The sequence below is a fragment of the Asterias rubens genome, chromosome 2 (genome assembly GCF_902459465.1).
Source record: "Asterias rubens chromosome 2, eAstRub1.3, whole genome shotgun sequence".
NCBI lineage: Eukaryota > Metazoa > Echinodermata > Asteroidea > Forcipulatida > Asteriidae > Asterias > Asterias rubens.
In genome coordinates this window covers 23,035,124-23,060,514 of record NC_047063.1, presented here as the reverse complement: position 1 = coordinate 23,060,514, position 25,391 = coordinate 23,035,124, and the positions used below count along the sequence as shown (strand labels likewise).

At 38.9% G+C, this 25,391-nt stretch overlaps 2 protein-coding genes across 8 annotated transcripts in view; one reads left to right on the top strand and one right to left on the bottom strand.

Moving 5' to 3' along the window:
• LOC117307211 (transmembrane protease serine 7-like) lies at positions 1–8,557 on the top strand. Its single transcript, XM_033791894.1, has 5 exons — positions 1–278; positions 2,715–2,907; positions 3,201–3,475; positions 4,233–4,369; positions 7,650–8,557. Exons 1-5 carry the CDS (start codon positions 206–208, stop codon positions 7,836–7,838), a joined length of 867 nt encoding a protein of 288 aa, XP_033647785.1. The 5' UTR covers positions 1–205; the 3' UTR covers positions 7,839–8,557.
• Positions 8,558–9,928: 1,371 nt separating this feature from the next.
• LOC117304567 (serine/threonine-protein kinase TBK1-like) overlaps positions 9,929–25,391 on the bottom strand; it is a 39,527-nt gene continuing 24,064 nt past the window's right edge. For all 7 annotated transcript variants that reach the window (XM_033789136.1, XM_033789103.1, XM_033789127.1 and 4 more), the window contains exons 7-19: positions 24,450–24,563; positions 23,578–23,757; positions 22,409–22,608; positions 20,437–20,495; positions 20,207–20,298; positions 18,972–19,212; positions 18,237–18,358; positions 16,651–16,767; positions 16,121–16,222; positions 15,154–15,250; positions 14,246–14,377; positions 12,818–12,987; positions 9,929–10,769 (exon numbers count right to left, since the gene is read on the bottom strand). In XM_033789136.1, coding sequence (XP_033645027.1) covers positions 10,655–10,769; positions 12,818–12,987; positions 14,246–14,377; positions 15,154–15,250; positions 16,121–16,222; positions 16,651–16,767; positions 18,237–18,358; positions 18,972–19,212; positions 20,207–20,298; positions 20,437–20,495; positions 22,409–22,608; positions 23,578–23,757; positions 24,450–24,563 — 1,741 coding nt within the window. In that variant the 3' untranslated portion in view covers positions 9,929–10,654. The remainder of the gene's footprint in view (positions 10,770–12,817; positions 12,988–14,245; positions 14,378–15,153; positions 15,251–16,120; positions 16,223–16,650; positions 16,768–18,236; positions 18,359–18,971; positions 19,213–20,206; positions 20,299–20,436; positions 20,496–22,408; positions 22,609–23,577; positions 23,758–24,449; positions 24,564–25,391) is intronic.

The following is a 25,391-nucleotide window of genomic DNA, read 5'->3' as shown; positions in this document are numbered from 1 at the left end:
CCTCTTTGCCTTTTGTTATTCTGTTTACTGGACAGATCAAATCACGTAAACACCTTCAATGAAATTTTGAAGTTCCCGTCTATGTAAAACGGCTCAAGCGACATGAGCCACTGGAACTCTGGTGAAAAAGTGAGCCACAAACGCACAAAACTCACCACCGAAACCTAGCTCTTTACAAACTCATCTGATAAAGTCTCCGATCAAGATGTTCAACCTTTTCGCTGCCGGGATGCTCTTCGTCTGTCTCGCAGGGATCTGTCCCCAAATTTCCCTTTGTTGTAAGTAAAAATTGTTGTTGTTAAGTTATTAACTGCTTAGCAGGAAACTGGCCCAAGTGGCCTTTCACTTGTATATTTCATACTGCAGCATAATAATTAATGTAATGGCTAGCATGATACCAGTCACATTTAGTTGGTCTTATATGGGCGACAATCGACGGGGGCATTGCATAGAGCTATATAGCTCTATGTGACATTGTTCTCGTCACATTTACGGCGTGTGGTCCGGGGCCCGTTAGGGCCCCTTGAAATGTTAGGCGTATTTATGCTCTCTGTTGCAGTCTATGACTTTTAAGATACATCTATTGACCCTTTAATTAATCTGAACTGATTTCAAAGTAATAAAAAAAAAAGGAAGTACAAGTTAGCCCACAAAAATATTGTTGGTATTTTTTGTTTATGTGATATGCCTCAGAGTTGTTTTCATAGGTATTGATAACGCTTCCAAATTTAACGATTAAAAATATATATGAATGAACCTGGGCCATATTTCATATAGCGCTGCCTAACGGTAAGCAAATTTGCGTGCTTACTGTAGCAGACAATTTGCTTAAGCCTTAGCGCATTTCACAGCAGAAAAATTGGGCGGCCATATTGCGGGTTTACCGTGGATTTGCATTGTGACGTCATTTATTTTCGTGCGGTAAGCACCGGAAGGTTAGCATGCCTTTTCGTGTGCTTACGGTTAGCAGCGCTATGAAATAGAAATTGCAAAGTAAGCACAAAATCGGCCGCTAAGCAGCGCTATGAAATTGGGCCCAGTTATTGAAACTAGGTTACCGGCGCACGTGAAGGGTAACGTACGTACGAACGATGATCGTCGTTGTCAGTTTAGCTTAACTATTTTACAGAACAGTGATGAATATTAAGCAAGATAAAATTCACCAAGTTCTCAGAGAAAAACATTTTTTTTATAATAATAATTTTACCAACTACGCGGTTTTTGTTTAAACTTCTTATAGTCAGAAGTTGGAATTTTGTATACATAGATTTAAGGTCTCTTTCATGCCATTTGGTGCACCATGTTTTTTGTTATGATATTGGTTACAGCTAATTACGCTTCGTACATACGGCGTTTCATGCCCATCACCACAAGCACCATCACATGTTGTTGTTGTTTTTTTTTTTTTTTTTTTTTTTTTTTTTTTTTGGGGGGGGGGGGGGGTATCTAGAGCATGCGGGAGTGCGGAACGTGAAGCCTTTTGCACGGGGTAATGAACGAAACAGAACATAACGCTTTTAAATAAAAATAAAAGAAAGTGTCCACAGTTGGAAAACGTGTACAAAACCAGTAGGAGCTGTTGCAAAAAAAAATTAAACAAGCTTACACAAAAGAGGGACAACAGGAGGTTCACGGTAACAGGCGACATTGACATTGGTATTTGCTTGCAGTGTCCCCAACTGTGTTAACGGCACGCAAAACCCCTCAAAGTGTTTGTATTTTTGCCCATAACTCTGTCAATTTTGAACGGATTTGTTCCAAAATAGATGGGTATGAAGTTTCTTTCTTCCGAGTGAGTTAATTTCGCTAGTGTCAATGTGGTATCCAGGGAGGAGATCTAATAACATATACACACACACGCACACGCAAGTGTGTAATCTGCAATCGGGACCCTCCTTTGTTGAATTCTTTTTGATAGCAACTGGGGACCACAATGATTTCCTTTGTGATAGCAACCGTGGACCTATTGTCCCTTTTGTAATAGGTCCCCGATTTGAATGTGGATACCTACCCACACACACACCTGTTGCATCCCTGTGGAGACATCTATTGTTCTTTTCTTTGTTCCTGTAGTTAACAATCCCTTCCATTTTGTTATAAGACTCCATAAGGCAGCAAATTATGAGGGCACAGACACACTTCGGCTAATTATAAGGAGATGATCTCATGTGTGTAGGATATGCGCATTTGTAAATGTTTTTCAATCAATCTCTTTTAAAACCAACTGGAGAGAAGAGCCTCTATGGACAGCAACTTTGGTTCTTTTTGTCAATCCTTCGGGGTCCCGTTGGTAGGATGTTCTTTCCTTTCGTATGAGAATGAGTATAAACAAAATCATAGACAAACATCTAATTGCAGACTATGTATTTTTTGTTGTTGATTTTATCGGTGCTTTACAAAGTGACGCGTTGTTTCCATGCAACATTCCTCGGTATAGACCTCATGCATTGACGTCATCCAGCGGCCATCTTAGTGGAAAAACGGTGACAAAACAATCGAAACGCACAGATTTGTACGCGCGGCGCACAGGATTGGCCAATGAACAACCTTCTTTTGACCTCTAGGTGAGGGGCGCCCTACAGAAATGACGTCATGTGCATAAGGTCTATATAACATCCATGCACCAAGACAGCACATGGCCCTATGGAAGACTGTTACTACAGTCCAAATGATGCAAACAATGACATTAATGTGTGTCATTACTATTCATATAGACGGCGGTTGCGGAACACGTCAACCAGAGGGCACCTCCCAGCGTATCGTGGGTGGTGAAGACGCTGCACGCGGTGCCTGGCCGTGGTACGCCCAGCTTTATTTACTTGGTTCTTTCGGCTGTGGCGGTACCTTGGTGGAGAACAGGTACATTGTTACCGCGGCCCACTGCGTCGATGTTTTAATAACTCAAGGGTAAGCTTATAATTGTATCAAATTAATGTAATATAACAATAAATATCTTAAGAAGGTCCACTATTATGAAAACATCTTTTGGAATTTGGGAAAAAATAATTAGGCAAGTTGGGAGGGGTATCTGGCAGGGGCGCAAGAACTAAACGTGCGTTTCGAAAAAATTTGGGGATAAGTGGATAATGATGATCCAGATAAAAGAACCTTACACAAAAAGCTGGTCCGTGAAACTTGTGGCAAGATTCGAGGGGTTTCTTCTAGTTTAACTATCAAGGGTTTATTCTTCATTTTCTCAGCGCTAACGTTGCAGCCAACTGGAGGGTAATTTTGGGCAAGAACAGAGAAAATGACAGCGAGGGCAACAACGAGCATGTCAGTGACGTGACACAGATCATCATTCACGAATGTTACAACCCCAACAACTTCGACAACGACATCGCCGTCATGGTGCTTGCAAGTCCACTACCAGAGGAAGGTCAGTTCATCAACTCAGTGTGTTGGGACGCGGGTGGCAGTAAGGGCTTCGACAGCACCGCTGTGTGTTACCTCGCTGGGTTTGGCACAGTAAAGGGTAAGAATTTATGAGAGTTTTGTTCAACGTGTTTTTCAGCCGAATACTAAAATCCGAAACATTCCTTAGTAACTCACACGATAGACTACGTGCAAGTATCGCGCGTGTCGAAAACGAGTACAAAACCAAGGCCGATAATTAAGCTTTTATGAAAACAACAATTAGTGTTGGTCTTCTTTTGATTAAAACAGGGAAGAGAGTTTATTTCTGAACAAATTAATATTAATTTTGTCTTAACGTTAGTTGTCATCTGAACATTGATTTCTTTTGGTCTAAAGATACTGGTAAAACATACTGCAATGTTCTCTGGTTCTAATATTGAGCTTTGTTGACCCACACAAGCATTATCCGTTATGTAGAATGGGAGACTTTTTGAAAGCTCTGCCACTAGAGGGCAGTAGACCTACCAGGTAAGGGTGCACAACTCATATAGCAAACAATGGTAAATGCTTAAAATTCAAAAATACTCAAAAAATATTTAGAAGTCTCTCAGCCTCTTGAAAATTAAATCAGATACATTGTCATACAACTAAACTTCAGATTTCTCCTCAATTTTTGGTTGGTCAGCATTTTTGAATTTTTGCTAATTACCCTAGAAGAAACACTCCCCAAAACTCATGCACACCACTTGTTATCCTTGGGGAACTCGTGTCCAGTACTTCCTGTTCCAGAACAGTTTGGTTTATGCTGGCATTGTGTTATGAAAGCCAAATTACAGTTTGGCTTAATCTAAATACAATCTTGTTTCTTCCTTTAGAGGATGGTAACGCTGCTCACGTTCTTCAAGAAGCGATAATTCCCCTTGTTGAACCCAGAGATTGCGTTGATGCTTACCCCGGAATTATTTCGAACAACATGATCTGTGCAGGATCTGTACACCAGGACGCATGCCAGGTGAGCAAAACATCTCAAGAGCCACTTCTTTTTAAATTTAGGGATGTATTTTAGGTAATGAACATGCATTTAGCACACTGTCCGGTGTCACATGGATTTTTTCCCCGTTGTGCGTGTTCCCAAAATTATATTTAAAGGATTTGGGTACTTTTTCAAAATGTCATTTCATTTACTACAGGGTTTGAAGATAATGATAGTGGAAAGCTTCCCTTCGAAATATTACTTATTGGGGTGCTGTAGTTTTTGAGAAATGAGTAAAACAATGTCATGAAAATAGTTTGCAAATGATTAAAATCGTTTTCGTCTCATGAGACGAAAATGATTTTCATGACCGCAAACCTTTCTATATCGATTTCCATGACACTGTTTTACTCATTTCCAAAAAACTACAGCACCTCAGCACGTAATATTTTCAGGGAAGCTTTCTACTATCATTATCTTCAAACTGTGTAAGTTTAGTGTACATCTGTGGACATTGTGTTTTTTTGTCCTATAAAAGTTACATAGACCCTTTAAAGCCATTATACACTTTCGGGACAGAAAAAAAAAAAAAGTTCACAGATTTACAAATAATTTACAGGGTTTATAGAAGGTAATGGTTAAAGACCTCTCTTGAAATATTATTCCATTAAATGCTTTACTTTTTTAGAAAACATAAAAACAATATCAATTCTCGATAGCGAGAAATACGGATATATTTTAAACACATGACATGGCGAAACGTGGGGAAACAAGGGTGGGTTTTCCCGTTATTTTCTCCCGACCCCGATGACCGATTGAGGCTAAATTTTCACAGGTTCGTTATTTTATATATAAGTTGTGGAACACGAAGTGTGGGCCTTGGACAATACTGTGTACCGAAAGTGTCCAATGGCTTTAAGCCATTGGACACTTTCTGAACAGAACAAAAAATTAAAAGTTTACAGATTTACAAGTAACTTAAAGGGTTTACCGAAGGTAATGGTGAAAAACTTCCCTTGAAATATTATTATAACTTCAATGAAACGCTTAACTTTTTGAAAAAACTTCAAAACATTACCAATTCTCGATATCGAGAACAACGGATTTATTTTAAAGGAACACGTTGCCTTGGATCGGTCGAGTTGGTCTTTGAAATGCGTTCTAACCGTTTTTTTTATCAAATGCATATGGATAGAAAGATGTTGTAAAAGTAGAATACAATGATCCACACAAACATGCCTCGAAATTGCACGGTTTTCCGTTTACCTCGTCGACTAACACGGTCGGCCATTTATGGGAGTCAAAATGTCGAGGCAAACTTGTGTGGATCAATGTATTCTACTTTTAGACCATCTTTCCAACCATATGCAATTTATAAAAAAAAAAACGATTACAAACGCTTTTTATAGACCAACTCGTCCGATCCAAGGCAACGTGTTCCTTTAAACACATGTCATGACACGGCGAAACGTGCGGAAACAAGGGTGGGTTTTCCCGTTTTCTCCCGACTCCGATGACCGATTTAGCCTAAATTTTCACAGGTTTGTAATTTTATATATAAATTGTGATACACGAAGTGATACTGTTTACCGATGTTGTGCGATTGCTTTAACATCGGCTGAATTGAATAATGGTAATTCAAAAGATGGCGCTATCATCAGATGGAATTTATACATAATTTGCCGTTTGGCGGGGTGGGGGGGGGGGGGGGCACATAATCTACTTCCACCTTAGTCTTGGTTCCAAGACCATTGGTGTTGCTTGGTGAGATCTAAATCAGAAAAACAGAGCGCCCGCTAGCGTTCGTCCATTACAAGCGTGTACAGTTTTAGCCGTGCATAATCGGAACGTTGGTTGTGTGTGACCGCGCAACACCAATGGTCTTGGAACCAAGACTACTTCCACACCGGTATCTGCCCCAGACCATGCATGGTGCATACGATGGGTAGTTTTTTTTATTATAACACCGTTACACAAATCATGCGTTGTGATTGGTTGAACCCGGACGTGGGAGGACATTGTATACCAATATTTTCGTCTCAGTTTTGGCGTGTAGGGGCGTATAGGCCAGTTATGGGATGTTTTGGTATAAAATCATTCATGGTTGGTTGATGGGTTTTTGCATGCTAAAACAATGTTCATCTCACTGAGACGAAATTTATGTTTTATGACTTGTTTTGCTCATTTCTCAGGGGCTGCAGTTCCTCGGTAAGTGGTAGTTCGGGGGCGGATGGGGGGGGGGGGGCTTTCTAATGTCATTGTCTTCGAGCCCTGTAGGTTTGGTGTGAATCTGTAGACATTTTGAAAAAGAACCTAGTGTATATCGTTTGTGTTATTGCTTTTTACATGCAATCTTTTGCTAAAAACAATTCTGAAATTTTAGAATGTTTAATGTATAGTATATAAATGTGTATTTTTTATGAGCTAGGTCTGAGAGGGCACATCTTTTTTGATGAAAGTTTGTTGACTTTTGCCCTTCCCTGGACGGCCTGTACTTGTTTTATTGTTTTGCTTTTTTTTTGTCCGAAGAATGAAAATAAAATAAATAAATAATAAATAATTTCGCAATAATTATCAAAAACTCTGCCGGCCACAGACATCCAGTTAAAGGAACACGTTGACTTGGATCGGACGAGTTGGTCTATGAAAAGCGTTTGAAACCGTTTGTTATGAAATGCATATGGTTAGAAAGATGTTTTAAAAGTAGAATATAATGATCCACACAAGTATCACTCAAAATTGCACGGTTTTCACTTTACGTCGCGAACTAACACGGTCGGCCATTTATGGGAGTCAAAGTTTTGACTCCCATAAATGGCCGACCGTGTTTGTCGAGGAGGTAAAACGAAAACCACGCAATTTCGAGGCATATTTGTGTAGATCATTGTATTCTACTTTTACAACATCTTTCTAACCATATCGATTTTATAACAAACGTTTCCAAGACGCTTTTCAAGACCAACTCGACCGATCCAAGGCAACGTGTTCCTTTAAATTGTATTTATATGTTTTTCCGCGTGACGTCATGTGCCGTCTTGGTCTTGAGGTTCAATTGCCTGATGAGTTTCAAGTTTCAAGTCAGTTTAGATCTTGAGTTATGCTGCTGATAAAGAGTTCCACGGAAAAGAAAAAAGAGGATGGAGAAGAAAACGAAAAAACAACAACAGAACAATAAATAACAACAGGTTTTCGTGCTCGTTGCACGGACGAACACCTAAAGAAACACAACAGAAACAAAAGCTGTTCCGGTCGGAACGCCCCAAACACCTAATTACACATTATTCACAAATTAATGATTGTTTTCCCCTCCTCTTGACAGGGTGACTCCGGCGGTCCATTGGTGTGCAGTAGACGGGATGAGTCAGGGAACGTTGAGCGGTGGTATCTGGCGGGGATCACGAGCTGGGGCCGCGGGTGTACCAAACAAAACTCCCCCAGTGTTTACACGGATGTGACTCGATACGGATTCTGGTTCGAAGACGTCTTCGCATCACTCAGTGGGAAATAAACAAATCCATAAACGTGACAAATGCCATAAGCTATCGTTAATGTCTTATTTCTAGTTAAAGATTTTGATAGTTTCTTGGTTTTTAGATAGAGTATAATAACTTAGAGTTTTAATCTATCGAGTAATGCCCGCATGCTTCTCGTCTATTCATTCAATACTCTTGCCCTTCTCCTGATCATGTTCTGGTGTTCTCAAGCTATTCTGTGGTTTTGCTTGAAGACCTATTGTGTTCATTTTTTTTTTTTTTTTTTTCGTTATTCTGGAGAAAGTTGCATTCAGACTCTCATGTTATATAAAATAGGGCCCCAGATGGTGGTCTTATAGATATAAGGCAAAGAAGATGTGTCAGACTCACTGACATAGCTGTGCCGGGAGATATAAGTGTAGCTTAGAAGGAGATTGACAACATCATATTGTATACCAAGACCTGGCCAGGGAACGTTTCGTGCTGGAATTGTCCCCAAGAGTGGGTTGTGGACGGATTCTGAACATTGTAACATAGTTTTTTTTAACGTTTTTTTTTTTACATAAACATTACCTTTTCACTAAGTGACATATAAAATAACTCTAACAAAACTCGAAAAAATTAACATAGAATATAAATAATAGTTTATTTCACCGATTAAAAAACCTCAGTTGACTTCTTATTAAATACCTATATACCATCACGAAGGGTAGCAACGGCTGAAACGACATAAACATAATTGGTCGAATCATTATAAAATAATAAAAAAATGGAAATGGACAACCTATATATGATATTATTTTAAAATGATTTTATGACAGGTGGTAAGCGAACCTTATTTTATTGTTCGTTTAACCCAGTTAAATATTTCAAACGCTAAAATAAACAATGAAACTACAAGAGGTTTTCAGTTTAGGTGAATTAATCTGAAGTAAAACAACATTAAAGCCTAAAAATAAAATCACAATATTGATCGTATATGCCTTTCTTAATATTTATGCATGAGCTACGCTAATGCTAATCCCCACTGTAAGTGATGGGGGAAGTGCGCCCATTTCATAGCATCATTTTGGATGAGAATTAAGACGTCATGCATAAATATTTTGAGAGGCGTATGATCAATGGACTTGGGATGGTGTCTGAATCATAAAATTATTTCATTCCTATAGCTTCCTGTAATAACTACCACTTACCATAAAATTGCAATTTGCACTACTTAGTCTAGATGAAGGTTAATAACTTTTAGGGAAATAAAAGAAAAAAAGCATATTATTATTTAAATTTTTAATCTACAAGAAAATCACAGGACCTATTCCCAACTTTGAAACAAACTGATAGAAATAAAATATGATCATTGTGACTGAGTAAAATAATTGATTTTAAAGCCAAAACGCCGACAAATCAACTATTGACATTCTTTCGAAGAACCATAATAAGAGTGAAGTGCCCTTGCTATTTATTTAGGACTATATATTCATCCAAATTGTTTGATAGAGTAGAGCAACATTTCCCAAACACTCATTGCCATACGCTGACGACACAGATCTGTCAAACCTTGTAGTTCTGTAAACTACAGGCGCTTTCACACGGGAGCAATTTGGAATTTTCGTCCCCAGACTGACTTCAAATTCGTGGAAAATTAATTCTTTCTCAAAAACTACTTAACTTCAGAGGGAGCCGTTCTCACAACGTTTTATACTATCAACAGCTCTCTATTGCTCATTACCAAGTTTGTTTTTATGCTAACATTTATGGTTAGTAATTATTGTTAGTGTCTAGTGCCTTTAATAATTATTGCTTACAACTGTTTGGGACTAATGGGTATTGGGATTTCTGGATTCACTCTGGATGGAGCGGCAGGGGTGCAACTTTACCACCAAAGGGTTCACAAAGAGTCAGTCATGACCGAGCGGTTACGAGCACTGGATTCAAGCACTGGTGTTTGATCAGAAGGGTGTGGGTTCGGATCCCGGTCGTGACACTTGCTACATAAAATTGGGGAGGTAGTACTTTCTGCTCAACCGGCCAGGCTTCGGATTGATGATACCCAAGCCTACATTCGTATGGACTGTGAAAGGGGTAACCCTGTTTCAGCCCTAGGAGTAGGTGGCAATGGACTCTGGAAAAAAATAATTGTAGCCCACACCTTGAAGTGGCCTTCAGGCCTTGTGTGTCAGGCGACTTGTATACAAAAAAAAGCAACTACTACGGTGATGACCATCAGAAATTAGTACAACAGCCGATTGTAGGCTAACAAGCACTAGGACTAGGCGTTGGCTTAGCATTTTAGAAATGTTTTCTTTTTTTCGCATTTGAGAGGATGTGATGAGAGTGTCTATTGAAGACATTAACATTATGGGTCAGGGTGGTTGGACAGACCATGGACAGACTGGTGATTTTTCTTTGGTTGATCTTGCAGAACCACACAATCTGGTTGTCAATCATCGTGATAACTTTTAACGGTACACTATGTTCATAACATGTTTATCTGGTGCTATGGAATATCTTACGATTTCTGTGCGAATTGCATTATTACTGGGTACTCCATCATTTTACATCTTGTTTATGTGCACAATAAATCTTGAAAACAGCAGGACCGTGTAGTGAGGAATCTTCTGGCTACCAAGTGGTTGCTCCAATTTTCCAAGTGAATCGTCTGTGATGACAAATGACCTTGCTCACTTCTCCTGAACTCTATTTGCCTCTCGGCCATCAGAGTGCGGATGGAGTGCAGATGACATCTACGCACACAATCTCTCACACAATCTACGCACTAATGGCGTCCGATCTTATGCAACAATCCATGTGCGGCTAGTTTTCCACTGGGGTTTTTCAATCTTACACACCATTATCAATTGTACAGTTCAAGACTGGTGTTATCTGAACACATTGACATCAGATTCATTTTGTCCATCGCTTCTCGTGACTGTTTGAGTTCCTTTTCCGAAGATTCCCAATCGGTGAGCCTGCAAGTTCAGAAATTATAAATGATAACAGTTACAAACTATATGGATAACACTGCATCGTCTAAAATAAGAAAAATAACAAATTAAAAAATTGTTTAGTAGGCCTATGTGCATTTCAACAACAAAAATGTTCAAAAGAGCTTGACACAAATCTACACTAAATTAAGAACAGTAATCCTTTAAAAAAAACATTTATTTGTGTGCATTGCACCACAATAAAAAGTCAGCACAATGGAGTATGACGACAAAGAGTACAAAATCACAATGTTAGGCCTAAACATAAATACACAAAATTCCCAAAAGCTTGATTTTAAAGTCCCGTTGAGTTCTCATAATTGTTTGAGTTCCTTTTCTGAGGGTTTCCAGTCGGTGAGCCTGCAAGTTCAGAAATTATATACGATAACAGTTCAGTTTGTGCATACAAACTATGGTAAACACTACACTAATCTTCTGAAATAAGAACAATAATCCCCCCCAAAAAAAAAAAAAAAAAACATTTTTTGTGTGCATTGCAACAAAAAATGTTGATAAGAGCTTTACAAAGATCTAGATTATCATACAAAGTCAGCACAAGACAGTATAACGACTAAGAGTAAAAAATAACAATGTTAGGCCTAAACTAAATAAAACAAATTTGCCAAGGGCTTGTTGTTAAAAGAGAAGTCTTTTTACAGGCTAGTCTTAAAAAAAAAAAAAAAAAAAATACGACAGTATCAAACACCCTAACCCTACCAAAGTGTTGGTGCAGCTTTAATAAATAAAATGTCCCCATTGGATTTTTGCATTTGACCTTTTTGTAATTTGAGAGTAACCTGTTTTTAACGCAGATAATAGTTAGAATGGTCATTAACATGCAACAAGCTGTACTTATAAAGCGCCAAATTTCCAAAGGATACAGGGTGCTTCGATGCACGTTAGAGGGAGGCCATGAAGAGCCTTGAGCGTCAATAAAATTATCTTAAATTGAATATACAGTAAATAAGAGTGAATAACATGTAGCCAGAGTGACTGATGTAGTAAACTTGATCAAGATGCCTACACACAAAAGGAAAACAGCTGAGGAAAATAAGATAACTAGCAAAGCAAATGAGTAAGGAAGTAACATGGCTCAAGAACACTAGACTGTAAAACACACAACAGGTCCACATCGTGATCCAGAATCAGCGACTTTGAAAATGGCATGAGCAAAATTATTGTTGGGCCGGTTGGGTCAATAAAGGGATATTCTTGGCCCAGTTTCATGGAGCTGCTTAAGCAACAAATATTGCTAAACACGTTTCTGCTAAACAGAAATGAGCAGGACACTAGTCACATATTGTACATGTGACAAAGCAGTTTGGCTGCTAACCTTAAGATCTGGTAAGCACAGTTTTGTTGTGCTTAGCAACTTTTTGTGCTTAAGCAGTTCTACGAAATTTAGCACTGGTTTGTAGTGACACAATGCAATTCATAGTATCTACTGTGCTGTGTGTAGATCGTTGTTGTACAAGAACCGTCTGGTTATTGTGTGCTGTCGCAGAATAGACCAGGAAAAAGGAGATAAAGGAGAGTCCAAATAAGAACTATAAGATAATTATTATGGAAGATGGTGCAACAATAAAGGTAGATTAAATTCTCTACGAGGTCAAAGACACTGGACACCGTTGGTCAAAGACCAGTCTACTCACTTGGTGTATCTATATATATGCATAAATTAACAAACCTGTGAAAATTTGAACTCAATTGGTCGTCGAAGTGGCGAGAGAAAAATAGAAGAAAAACACGATGCACAAGTTGTGTGCTTTCAAGTGCTTGATTTAGTGAGAAATTACTTCTTTCTCAAAAACTATGTTACTTCTCATGGAGCCGTTTCTCACAATGTTTTATTCCACTGCTCCTTACCAAGTAAGTTTTTATGATAACAATTATTTTGAGTAATAACCAAGAGTGTCCAGCGCATAGTGGAAATAGTTATCTACGCAATTCTTAAAAGTAACAATCTGATGTGGTAGCTCTGAAAATAGTTTGGTTGGTTGAAGTCTTCGTCCGCTTATTTTTTTTTGACTCACGTTGGGCTTAAATGTAGCAATCTTGTACGGCATTGTGGGTAATTCTTGGCATATTGGGTACCGTTCTCCTCGGTCTGGGTTCCCGTCTCTGCGTAAAGACTTCCAATGCACACTTCATTTAAATATGGGGAAAGTCTGTCTGTTGGAAAGGTGCCATCATTGGACCGTAGCTGCAGGGGGTGAACAGAAAAACGTTAACAGAATACAGAAGGATGCAACTACTATAGGTTGTGGGTGAGAACCATGGGAAACTTATCTAAACAACGTCTTATTCATTTATTTAATTTTATTTTTTAAACAGAAGTTGCCCAAAAATGCAAATGACACAAGGCCAAAGGGTCGTTCAATTCAATTCAATGTATTTATAAATATCTTATTAAAAAACATGAAATTTGCATCTACCGATAAAAAAAAAAAAAAGGAGGAACCATAAAAAGATAACCGGGACAAAATACACAGTGACATAGATATTTACAAACATCCTAAAAACACAAGGCAGGAGACAAAATAAACCTAAAAACCACTAAAGATGACATTAAAGACTGTGGACACTATTGGTAAATGTCAAAGACCAGTCTTCTCACTTGGTGTATCTCAACATATGGATAAAATAACAAACCTGTGAAAATTTGAGCTCAATCGGTCATCGAAGTTGCGAGATAATAATGAAAGAAAAAAACACCCCTGTCACACGTAGTTGTGTGCTTTCAGATGCTTGATTTCGAGACCTCATATTCTAAACTTGAGGTCTCGAAATCAAATTCACGGAAAATTACTTCTTTCTCGAAAACTACGTCACTTCAAAGGGAGCAGTTTTATACTATCAACCTCTCCCCATTACTCGTAACCAAGTAAGGTTTTATGCTGATAATTGTTTTGAGCAATTACCAATAGTGTCCACTGCCTTTAATAAAAAACAAATTCAAGGTGAAGGCTAGAAGAGAAAAAGAAAATTTAAAGAGAGAAGAGGTATTTCATGTATTTGTTCATATTCCTCTTGAACTGGTATGGATTGCAAGATACACGTATCATAACCACTCCCACTCATTTACAGATAGTCATTACATGGCGTTACCGCAAACCTTTCCATTAAAGATACAGGTAATGAGTTTAAACTACAGCAGTACAAGGAAAAAAGGTTTGTCAATTCTGGCCACCAATAAGCTATTTCTTTGAGATGGTGGACATAGCACTATGGCACGTTTAGGTTTGGGTTAATTTGTCTATAGACACACCCAAACCAGACGGTGCACTACTACAGCGTCCTCCATACCTCAAAAAGGCTAAATAGCATCTGCTGTGCAGTTGGGTGTGTAATAAAATAAACAAATATGAACATAAGGTCATGACCAATCTTTCAACAGGTATTTCTTCTCATGATAAGCACTTGCATAGTACGCTTGAACAACAAAAGACCCCAATAGTTACCTCAATGTCTTCTAGAATATTAATTTTGACATCTTTTTGTTCCAAACCAATGTAGGTGGCAAATGTCCGAGCTATCTTGAAGGTGACACATTCCGTGGCTTTGACTGTCAACTCCCGACACCGCTCACCAAGCTACGAAATAAAAGGGAATTTAAACAAAAAAATCTTGGATAAAGTAATCATCAACTGAAAAGACATTGGTTGTTATCTGAAAACAAAAAGAAGAAGCCATAAAACACCATTTTGTATTCATACATTTTTTTAGACCACTTTGGTTCCACGTCCATTGCTTTTAACGAGACAAACTCCCACACTTTAACGGGTCCCAATGCTGTAGCTCACATCAGCCCTGCAAATTCTATTGCAAATAAACATTCTAGAAACTGCAGCCAAGGCATGCACTGCTTCAAACCTGGGCCCAATTTCATAGCGCTGCTTAACGGTAAGCAAATTTGCGTGCTTACTGTAGCAGACAAATTTGCTGAAGCCTTAGCGTTTTTCAAAGGTGAGCAGAAAAACTGGGCGACCATATTGCGTGTTTACCGTGGATTTGCATTGTGACGTCATTTATTTTCGTGCAGTAAGCACCGGAAGGTTAGCATGCCTTTTCGTGTGCTTACGGTTAGCAGCGCAATGAAATAGAAATCACAAAAAAAAAATCGGCCGCTAAGCAGAAAATCGGTCGCTTAGCAGCGCTATGAAAATGGGCCCTGGCCAACCTAAACTTTATTTGGGTTACAACTTGGCCTTCAACAAAAGTTAATTTTTAAGGTCAATTTGTAATAAATAGAGCTCATTCTAATGGCACTGCCATTGCACAGTAAAATGACTGTGACACTGTCAGCATTAAAGCAAAATGTACTATTTATTTCTAAGCTAATAAGGTCTTTGTTTATCTTTAGTTATACCTTTAAGATGATGTTTTTGTCCGCAGTGACTTCAGTTACCAGCGGTGTCAGACATTTATCTACTTCAGATAATCGATCTTTCTGGGAATAGGCAAGGCTGTCACAGAAACAACAAGAAACAAAACTTCTAAATCAAAATATGAACTCAAACATCTGCAAGTGAAAGTATTCCGTTGTTTGCTTCATTTGCCTCATCTTTGGGAGCGGTTTACTAAGATCTTTCTCTCTTTAATAATGAGAAGTAGTAGAATAAGAAAAGGTAGGAGTATTGGTAGTGTAAAAGAATAAGTAGGAGAAGAAAAACAAGGAGTATATGTTGTAGTAGTATTTGAAGAAGAAGAAGGAGAAGAAGAAAAACTAACTCTTTCTTCTTCTACTTCTTCTACTTTTAAGAAGGAGTATTAATAGTAATAGTAGTAGAAAATGTTCATGAAAAAGTATTATCAGTAAAAGAAGAAGTACCTGCAAGGGTAGAGATTGATATTGTGTTCCTTTCTTTTGAACTGTTTATTTTGTATCCTGAGCGAGCGCCACGAGTGCCTTTTTGTGGCGGATACCGGCGCTACAAAGACTCCATTACTATTATTATATTATTATTAAAAGTTGTAGTACAATTTAGGTGTGGAAGAAGAATACAAAGAAGCAAATATAACAATAAAGTACTTGCCAATAACTTTCATTTAATCTTTCATAGCTCCCTGGGGAGTATACAGACCAGTGCTGCCGTTGCGTCTGAGGGCTTTTTCAAACACAATATCAATCTCTACCCTCGCAGGTACCGATTTATACCCTTGGGTGAAGAGAAGCAGTCTTAAAGACACAAGTGACATGAATGGGATTCGAACCCACACCCAGAACTTGAGCCTGATTATATGGTACTGCTTTTCAGTTGCTTACACCAGGCACAGGCCTGCTGTGCAAGATCTAGTTCAAATTCTAATAATTAAGATCATTCTTATAGACTTACCCGAGCCACTCCATCATTTCTCCATGCTTGCTTCGCCAATTACTCTCGCAGTGGTCATTGACAATGGATGCTAGCAAGGGTATCGTTTCATTAAACTTGATCCTGAAATAAAATTAATAGAAATCATAACTGGGATTCGAACCAACACTCAGAACTTGAGCCTGATTTTATGGTATTGCTTTTCAACTGCTTACAACCTCTGTTTTATTTTACAAAATGTGCCCAACTAACTGTTTTGTTTGTGCTTTGCTCTTTTTTGTGTTTAAGTAAAGCAGCGCTGTGAAATTGGGTCTTGTGCTAAGCAAAGAAAAAACCTGCTTTCACAGAAACTGGTTATCAGCCAAAATTCCACAAAGCTTACATTGTTGCAACTGGTGCCCCGCTCATTTTTTGCCAAACAAGGAAATTTGCTTAGCAGTATTTTCAGCTGAACGGTTCTATGCAATTGGGCTCAAATCTCCTTTTGGGGATCCCTTGGATTCCTAACCAGACAAAGACAAATGTAATGGAATAAATGAAATGAAACTTACTTTTCCATTTTGTGGATTTGCTCCTCGTTGTATGGGAGAGATTTTGACCTACTGTCTCGTTTGAAGTTTGCATAAATTTCTAGCTGTATTTTGAACCAGCTGTTGAACTGCTTGATACTGTTTTGTAATGAAACACAAAGCATTTATATCAGATTATCAAACAAAGATGTAAAAAAAAAATATTGTTTGAACAATGTACCATGCAAAGGTTTAGAACAGAATTGACAGATATTGGAATGTACTTCTTGAATATCACACTTAAAATGAGAATTACATGTAAATTACAATCAAAAAATATAAAAACAAAATTAATTTTAAACTACTATTTAATATAAAGTATGCATTAAAATATTACTTTATAATAAAATTATAAAAGTATAAAACTCAGACAGCATTTTAAAATAGTTTATGGTGTTTGTTTGCTAGTGAAATACTTATTGGACTTAACAGAATACAATCGTTCAATCCTAAGAGGTGCAATCTAGGAGAAAAGAATACAAGTTTTATTTGCAGCCTCATAAAAACGGTTAAATTAAATACACTTGAAACCAAAGATAATTAATTGCTATATATTTAACTTGACACATTTTAAAACAATGAGAAAACAAACTGAATAGGTACTTAACAATGGAAAAACGAAATTATAGAAGAACAATGGGCATGGAGTATACTCCTAGCATTTGTAACAAAGGGGAAATGCTACAAAGCGATCTAGCAACAAGAAAAATACACAACTGGCCCATCTACAACATACACAATAAACAATCTCAACAATGAAGCTCACTAAACACAACGCATGATAATTGTATCAACCCTGGGCAAAGAGACAAGGGTAAAATTTTACAAAGTTTGATAAGTATAAAAATAATTCATTTTACAAGTGTCAAAGATGCATCTTAGGGAAGCAAATATTGATAGCAATTTTAAATGTTTTCTAATGGCTTTTGTTGGCATAAGAATAACAACAAAATGATTGACATCATAGATTCAAGGTACTGGTACTACATTATTGTAATTACTCGAAACAATTGTCGTCATAAAACGTTACTTGGTAACGTGCAATGGAGAGCTGTTGATACATTTACATGTAGTATAAAACATTGTGAAAAATGGCTCCATCTGAAGTGACGTAGTTTTTGAGAAAGAGATTATTTCTTACTCAAACAATAAAAGACTTCATCTGAAGCCTTTTACTTTGCTACTGAATGCACACAAATTTGTGCAACAAGGGTGTTTTTTCTTCCATTATTTTCTTGCAACTTTGATGACCATTTTGAGTCCAATTTTGTACAGGTTTGTTATTTTATGCATATAATGCGATACACCAAGTGGTCTTTGACATTTTACCAACTGTGTCCAGTGCCTTTAAACACGTTCAGTGATCTACTATCCTGCAAAAACGTGGGTGTTAAATTGATTCTCTTGGTATCTATATGTGACAACACCGACACGGTGTTAATTTCACCAATGATATAGTGTCGGGGATAAGTAACACCATGTTGGTGTTGTCACATATAGACACCAGGAAGAAACAATTTAACAGTGTTTGCAGTGTACATTTAGTTTTCATTTCACAACTTGCTTACCATCGGTCCTTTGTTCTACACCCGCATTGATTGACCCATGATTTGGTAAGTGCATCTCTCTGCACGATGTCATTCTGAACACTTTGCATCTGAGCGGAGACGTCTTTGTATCGGGAAAATAGCTATGGGTGTAAAAGCCACAACGTAAATCATACTATATAAATACTAATCGTGGTGCACGCATTTTCATTTGTTTATTCCTTTTTTTTCTTCACAAGCAATGGAAACGGCATCATGGCTGTGAAGAAAATAGTCTAGTAACTCATGTGTCAATTTGTACATCCTGCACGGTGTGGGGGCAGAGGTTACCCCTCCCCCAGGTTCCTATACTTTAACAAACAATTCTCCTATGTAAAAAAAAACCTCGCCCCCCCCCCCCCCCTAAAAAAAAATATATATATATATATATAAAAGAAAAAGAAAACTCCTGTTACGAATTGCTGAGATCCAAGCACACAATTGGGACACAATCGAGGGGGTGGGGGTGACACCTTGCCTCCTAGCCACTTTAAAAAAATGTCAATTTGGACGATTCGCAACAAAGAAGAACATCAAGATATTGCACTAGAGTGTCAACTACAGCTATTATTTATGGCAGCCAATCAGGGTCTCCTCTCCGAACTTTAGAGAGGAGCGGGGATCAACACAGCACTGAGTCCGATCAGGTTCATGTCATGGTTCCGAGCTCATACTCGTACAAAAACGGTTCTGCTGCAGGCTTTCATCATTACACACCTTATCAGCGTCTTCATCTTTCAGGACCACCTCGTCGTACACAATCTCCAGGTTATCGCAGACCCCAGCGAGGTCTTCATCCCTGTGCCCGTTAACCTTGGGCATCGCTACCTTGGTCACTTCTAGCAAAGTAGAGATTTTCTCCTGCATGTCCTGGAGCCGCACTAGCGGTAACGAAACGGCGGAATCCAACTTCCTCAAGTGGTAGCTCAGAAGCTTCTCTGAATCTTTCAAATAGCGACTGTAAAAATAAAATGTAAAAAAATGGTGTGTTGATGAACACACATGTTCCCGATGACATCCCATGCTTCTTGAGTTTAGGCTTTGGACAACATTCCTTCTATTTTAGACATAATGACCCTTGACATTTATGTTCAGGGGATGAAAACACAAACAGCTTCTGGGGGATCTCAGGACCAATCCACACATCACGTTTGGAGTTGATATGCCAAGTCTCTCTTGAGTTATCGCTCGGACAATGCTTGCACAGAAACGCACACTTACATGTACCCATGTTTGCAAATACCAGCAATCAGGGCCCATTCTCCCTCTTGTGTATGCACTTCTTGTTTGCAACAATTACCGGTACCCATTTTATCTCTATTTAATACATCACATACATGTACACACTTTATCTCTGGAAAAATAATAATAATAATTGTAAAAATGTATATAGTGCAAAATCCATCAACAGCAATGTTCCATGGCGCTACAGAGTAAAATTTAAACACAAACTCCCTAACATGTCGATAAACAGAAGAAAAAACAAGGTAAACAAATAAGTTTAAAATCAGCAAACAAATTCAAGTGAAAAAATGACAAGCAATTATAGTAATAAACAATACACAATGGAAATGATATGCAATAGAAATACAGCGCTTGGTAGGCTTGTAACTTGTTTCCCCCTCGGTTACCCAGGGGCACTTCCACACTGTGTCTCTATTCCACTCAGTTCAGGTTGAACGTTGTTTCAAGAAGACCCTGAAGTTTTACTGCTAACCCCTACTCAAGAGCAGGGGGTGGCTATCCTGTTATTGCCCAGGGTATGTCAAATCTGCCAGGGAAGACCTGGGGTAAAGCGATTTTAGTGTGAAAAGGCCCGCCCTTATTTCCCCGGGTCACCCGTAGGATTTGAGAATAGTGTGAAAAAGGCTGATGATGACTTCCTCAAATCTGTACCTCCTGCCAATGCAAATTTGAGGATGGATGCAATTGAGGTATTTCACCCGACTTACGTAAAAGCTTCAATTGATTTGTCCATAAGTTTCTGCATCGACAATAATCTCTCCTGTTTCCTTTTAAGATAGAACAGTGCTGAGATGCTACGCTGTAATTAGAAGAGATAAAAAGTCGCCTCGTTAGTTTCTACACAACAAAACAATAAAATGTCTACCAGACTAGGCTTACAACGCATAAAGTGTGATGGTAGACAGTCTTATACCCTGACTGCTAGGATGAATAGTACCTTTGTCCTTGGAGCGTCAGTTTCCAGTGAGTATCTGGACGGAACCTGTGGAATAGTTGCTGAAAAGGAAAATAAAAACAAATTCCCAACAAATTAACTACCTTTTTCTATATTCACTCTATACACTTATTTCACAAAAACAATTCTTCCTTTTCAAATTTAATCTAAAATAATCAAAGGTTTTGAGCCTTCTCATTGATGTAACATTACTATACAGCATTGTAGGATTTTTATATTTTTATTTGTCTCCTTCATTTTTCCATGTAGGCTACCTGTCAGTGCAAGGTTTTATACGAAATGGTGACAATGGAGGGCATCAGGAACAAGCAAAGGCTGAAGCAGGCCTTGTTCTGCAATGTTTTGAGTACTATGCATGTATAGATTTGAGTGGCACGGTTGGCTTGTGCGTAAATCGTCTCTCACCACTGTGGCCCAGGTTTAATTCCCAGCAAAGAGTGCAAAGACCACAAGATGAGTACAGTTCCACAAGGGTTTTTCTCAGGCCCCTCCGGTTTTCCTCCCCCTGGAAAATTCAAAGACTTTCGATCTCGGGCGTTGATCAATGGCCGTCATCAACGCCCTTGTTACTTTGGGAGTCAAAATGTACACAAAGTAATTGACTCCCAAAATGTTGGAAATGGTGGACGTGCATATGCGGAGGGGTTTTCCGGGTACTACAAGGGGTCAATGTGCCTCCAATATGATACCATGCAATGAATGCATCGTTACACTATGACCGACTTAATGTTCACGGTTTAGTTCTGCACGGCTAGTAGTCTAGACGTACTACCACAAAACAACAAATGGAGTTGAATGGGTTCCATCAGGGCCCAATTACAAGGATCTGTTTACCATAAACAAACAATCAGCACTTTAGAATTCCGTGCTTTGAAAACCCGTATTTGACGGGTAAGCAGGGAATTTGCTTTCGCTCGTGTGTATACTCCACGTCACATGGCATTCTTCATTACACATCTAGCGAAGAAATTTAGCGCTTGCACAGTAAGTGGAGAATGGGGGTGATCGTAAGCGCAGAATTTGACAAATAGCAGAGCTATAAAACTGGGCTTGATTGGACAACTCACTGGGAAGTGTGTTGGCCCTGATTGGACAACTCACTGGGAAGTGTGTTGGCCCTGATTGGACAACTCACTGGGAAGTGTGTTGGCCCTGATTGGACAACTCACTGGGAAGTGTGTTGGCCCTGATTGGACAACTCACTGGGAAGTGTGTTGGCCCTGATTGGACAACTCATTGGGAAGTGTATTTGCCCTGATTGGACAACTTGGTACCCATAGTAGGAGGGTTAATGACAGGTTTGATAAATTTATTCTGGCCAAATTATTTGATTTGAATCAAATGTTCCGATTAATTTTACTACTTGATCCTTTACCTCGGTTGCAAGTGACCTCTGCATGACGAGTCCAGTCTCCAGACCACCACTTTAAACTTAAGCTTGTAATGTAACTAATTGGTGCATGCTGAACCTTGCTTAACATCAAAACATGTCTTGTTCCACGAATACAAAAGGCGTTGTGAGCGTGCTATTATTATCATAGAAACCTGACCACTTTTGTCCATTCATTGGGTAAACCCCGCTTTCAAGTGTCAATGATTTTTTTCAAAGTATAACTACTTCCGAGCTCTAGTTTCTCTTCAAGTTTTTTTCTAATTTCAATGCCAGAACTGATGTTCTGCTGTGGTTAATTTTTGTTTTACCAGAACCCAGTTTCATGGCGTTGTTCACCGTGGAAATATGCACTGATGGCTGACAAAATTCTTCATTTTAAGAGAGTGAGTGTAGAATATCTATAGTTTCAAGCTGTGAAACAAAATCAGCTGTGGTTTTTGTCACCGATACACTCTGCAAACTTCAGCCAAACTTCCATTTCAATTGAATCTTAAAATAAGGCAAATAGCTCAACAGGGGACAGTTGTTAGTATTTATCAATAAACAAAAACCAACACTTACGTGATGCAGTGATGACAGGTGATACTGTGCCGTCAAAAGTCTTGCCAAACAGCAAGATGGGGTTGGTGATGGATGTTTCAGGGAATGCCTGACAACGCAGTGATGCGTCCGGGTAAAAAATGTCGCCATTGAATAGAAGGATCTGTTGCTGTGATTGCAAGAAGGTTTGCATCGCTATGTGTTCCTTAAACTCTGCAAATCTGAATTCAAATAATGAACGAAAAGAATGTGTAATAATTTTACTCAGAAAAATTAATTCCTTTAGTAGAAAAAGCGAAACCATCTTTATTGTCTTACCGTAATGATAATGGTTTGGGTTTGAAAACATTACTGGAACCAACAACCTCCGGTTTAAAGTGCCGACGCTCTAACAACTGAGTTATCCAGCCCTATGTTGGCAGTCTGCCTGAAACAGTCAATATCTTTGTTCGGGTTGCCAGTAAGTTAGAAGCCATAGAACCGTTAAGCTGCAGTGTAGCCAGGGATCACACCAAAGTTTAAGATACAACATGAGAAGCGGCAGGCAGGGGATCACCTTGAGGGGATGCGACTATTTGATGTTAAAGGCAGTGGACACTATTGGTAATTACTCAAAAGCACAAAAGCTCACTTGGTGACGAGTAATGGGGAGAGGTTGATGGTATAAAACATTGTGAGAATCGGCACCCTCTGAAGTGCCATAGTTTTCGAGAAAGAAGTAATTTTCCACGAATTTGATTTCAAGACCTCAGATTTCGAACTTGAGGTCTCGAAATCAACCATCTAAACACACACAACTTTGTGTGATAAGGGTGTTTTTTTCTTCCATTATTATCTCGCAAGTTCGATGACCGATTGAGCTCAAATTTGCACAGGTTTGTTATTTTATGCATATGTTGAGATACACAAACTGTGAAAGCTAGTCTTTGACAATTACCAATAGTGTCCACTGCCCTTAAACATCAAGCAACAAACCACAAAGGTATTTCAGCCAAACTTCCCTAGGGACTTGTTACATAACAATGATGAAACTGCAACAAAGAGATATCACTCATCTGCAGTCAAGTTTCTTCCATCCTCCAATAGTGATTTATGTTTTGACATCACAGTCTCTTGACGATAACTAGAGCAAGCAAGTTGAAACATACAGACCATTTAAGAACTGACGAGCAAAAATTCCAATAACTTACGAATAGGTAGGATTGATGTAAACTTTGAGAAGCTGTGACGTTGTAACGTGGAACACATCCAGCACAGTCTTATTCACAAGGGACTGGGCGAACTCATGAAACGTTTGAAAGGACCACATCTTATTGACGTCGCTCTCCAGAAGCCCTGCGAGCAATTCTTCCACGTGACATCTCAGACCTCTGGGTAGATTTAAGGGTAAAGTACAAGTTATTTTTATCCCCAAAATGGAAGTAAATTTTGATTATCTTCATTTTGAAGCGAATCTTTCCATCTAAAATACTGTCAGCGCTGTGACCCAGCTCCCCCCCCCCCCCAAGAAAAAAAAACCCAATAAACTGTTGCCTGTTTCGATTGCAGTAGTCAAAATAAATAAATATATAAACAATTTAAGAGGCTTATGATCCTTACTCACAGTTGAGAAGCTGGTTTGCCTAGGATGAGGCTACAACATTTTCAAGCCGTGGGCATATGAGGGTGATAGGTTTTTTATCAGACTCAAAAGTCAATGTGTGAACATAACTATTTTGCGTTCAAGATGTAACACAGTGAGGTATTGTCCACTGGACTTATACGTTCAAAAGTTTACTGGCCTGGCACTACTGGACTTGGAGCTGTGGTCCAAGTTAGAGCCCTGGGCCCACTTTCAAAGAGCTGCTTAAGCACAAACAATGACTGAGCACAACAAAATTGTGCTACCAGAACATGGTTATACACAACTACCATGCCACATACACAATTTGTGACTGGTATCCTGCTCATTTCTGCTTAGCAGACAAATGTTAAGCGATATTTTCTGCTTATAAGCAGCAGCTCTATGAAAGTGGGGCCTGATGTTCAAGAAAAAACGCTAACAGACTACATGATTGCTTACTGTGAGAGCTGTGTTGTCATTGGCAACTCCCGACTCCATGTGATCGGACCGTCTTCCGAGTCCCTCTGAACGCCAGAAATAATTCCTGATGCCTTCATGGTGGTCATCTTGTGCCTAATATTGCATAAATCAAGAGCATGGGGTTTAAAAATACTGCTGCATCACTAATGGATTGATCAATCAACTGTGACTAGAATTGGCAGATGGGGGGGGGGGGGCGGTTGAATCCACAAGAATGCAGGACTTTGTTGACAAGACCAGATATCGAAACAAGAAAACAAAATAAAGCATATCTCTCTCTCTCTCTCTCTCTCTAGTCGACCGAGGTCGGCATCGTGTAGAGATTTGTCCATTCTTGTCTATCCCTAAGTTGGGGAGATCAGTTGGAAGCACCCCGATGTCCTTGGCAACTATATTTGTATAAAAAATAAGCTGAGCTTTTGCCAGCACGGGCTAAATTATTATTCAAAAGAAGGACACAAAGACTGTGCATTAACTGGCAAAATGTTTAACTTTGATTTTGAGCCCTGGCAGCTTTGCTTGAAATGTTTGTGGTATGTTTTGAAGTGACGAATGAATGATTGTGAGACTTTTGAATGCTACATGTACGATGGCGGCAGACGAACCAGGTTTATTTCCATTGTTTACAGAGTTTCGAGCACCATAACATGGATTTACCTGGTAAGTCTGCTGCCACCGAGAGCCCAGCCGCCGATTTCACCAAACTCTTCCTACCTTAGGATTAATCTTAGGACTTAGGAGTTCAGGGGTTCAGTAGGACTCATCTTATCTCGAGTTAGGCACGTAACTCGTCCTAACTTAGGATTAATCTTAAGGTCTGCATGCTACAGTGCAGTGTTGGGACTCGTCCTAAGTCCTAAGATTAGTCTTAAGTTAGGAAGAGTTTTTTGAAATCGAGGGAAGTTCCGTATCCGAAGACTT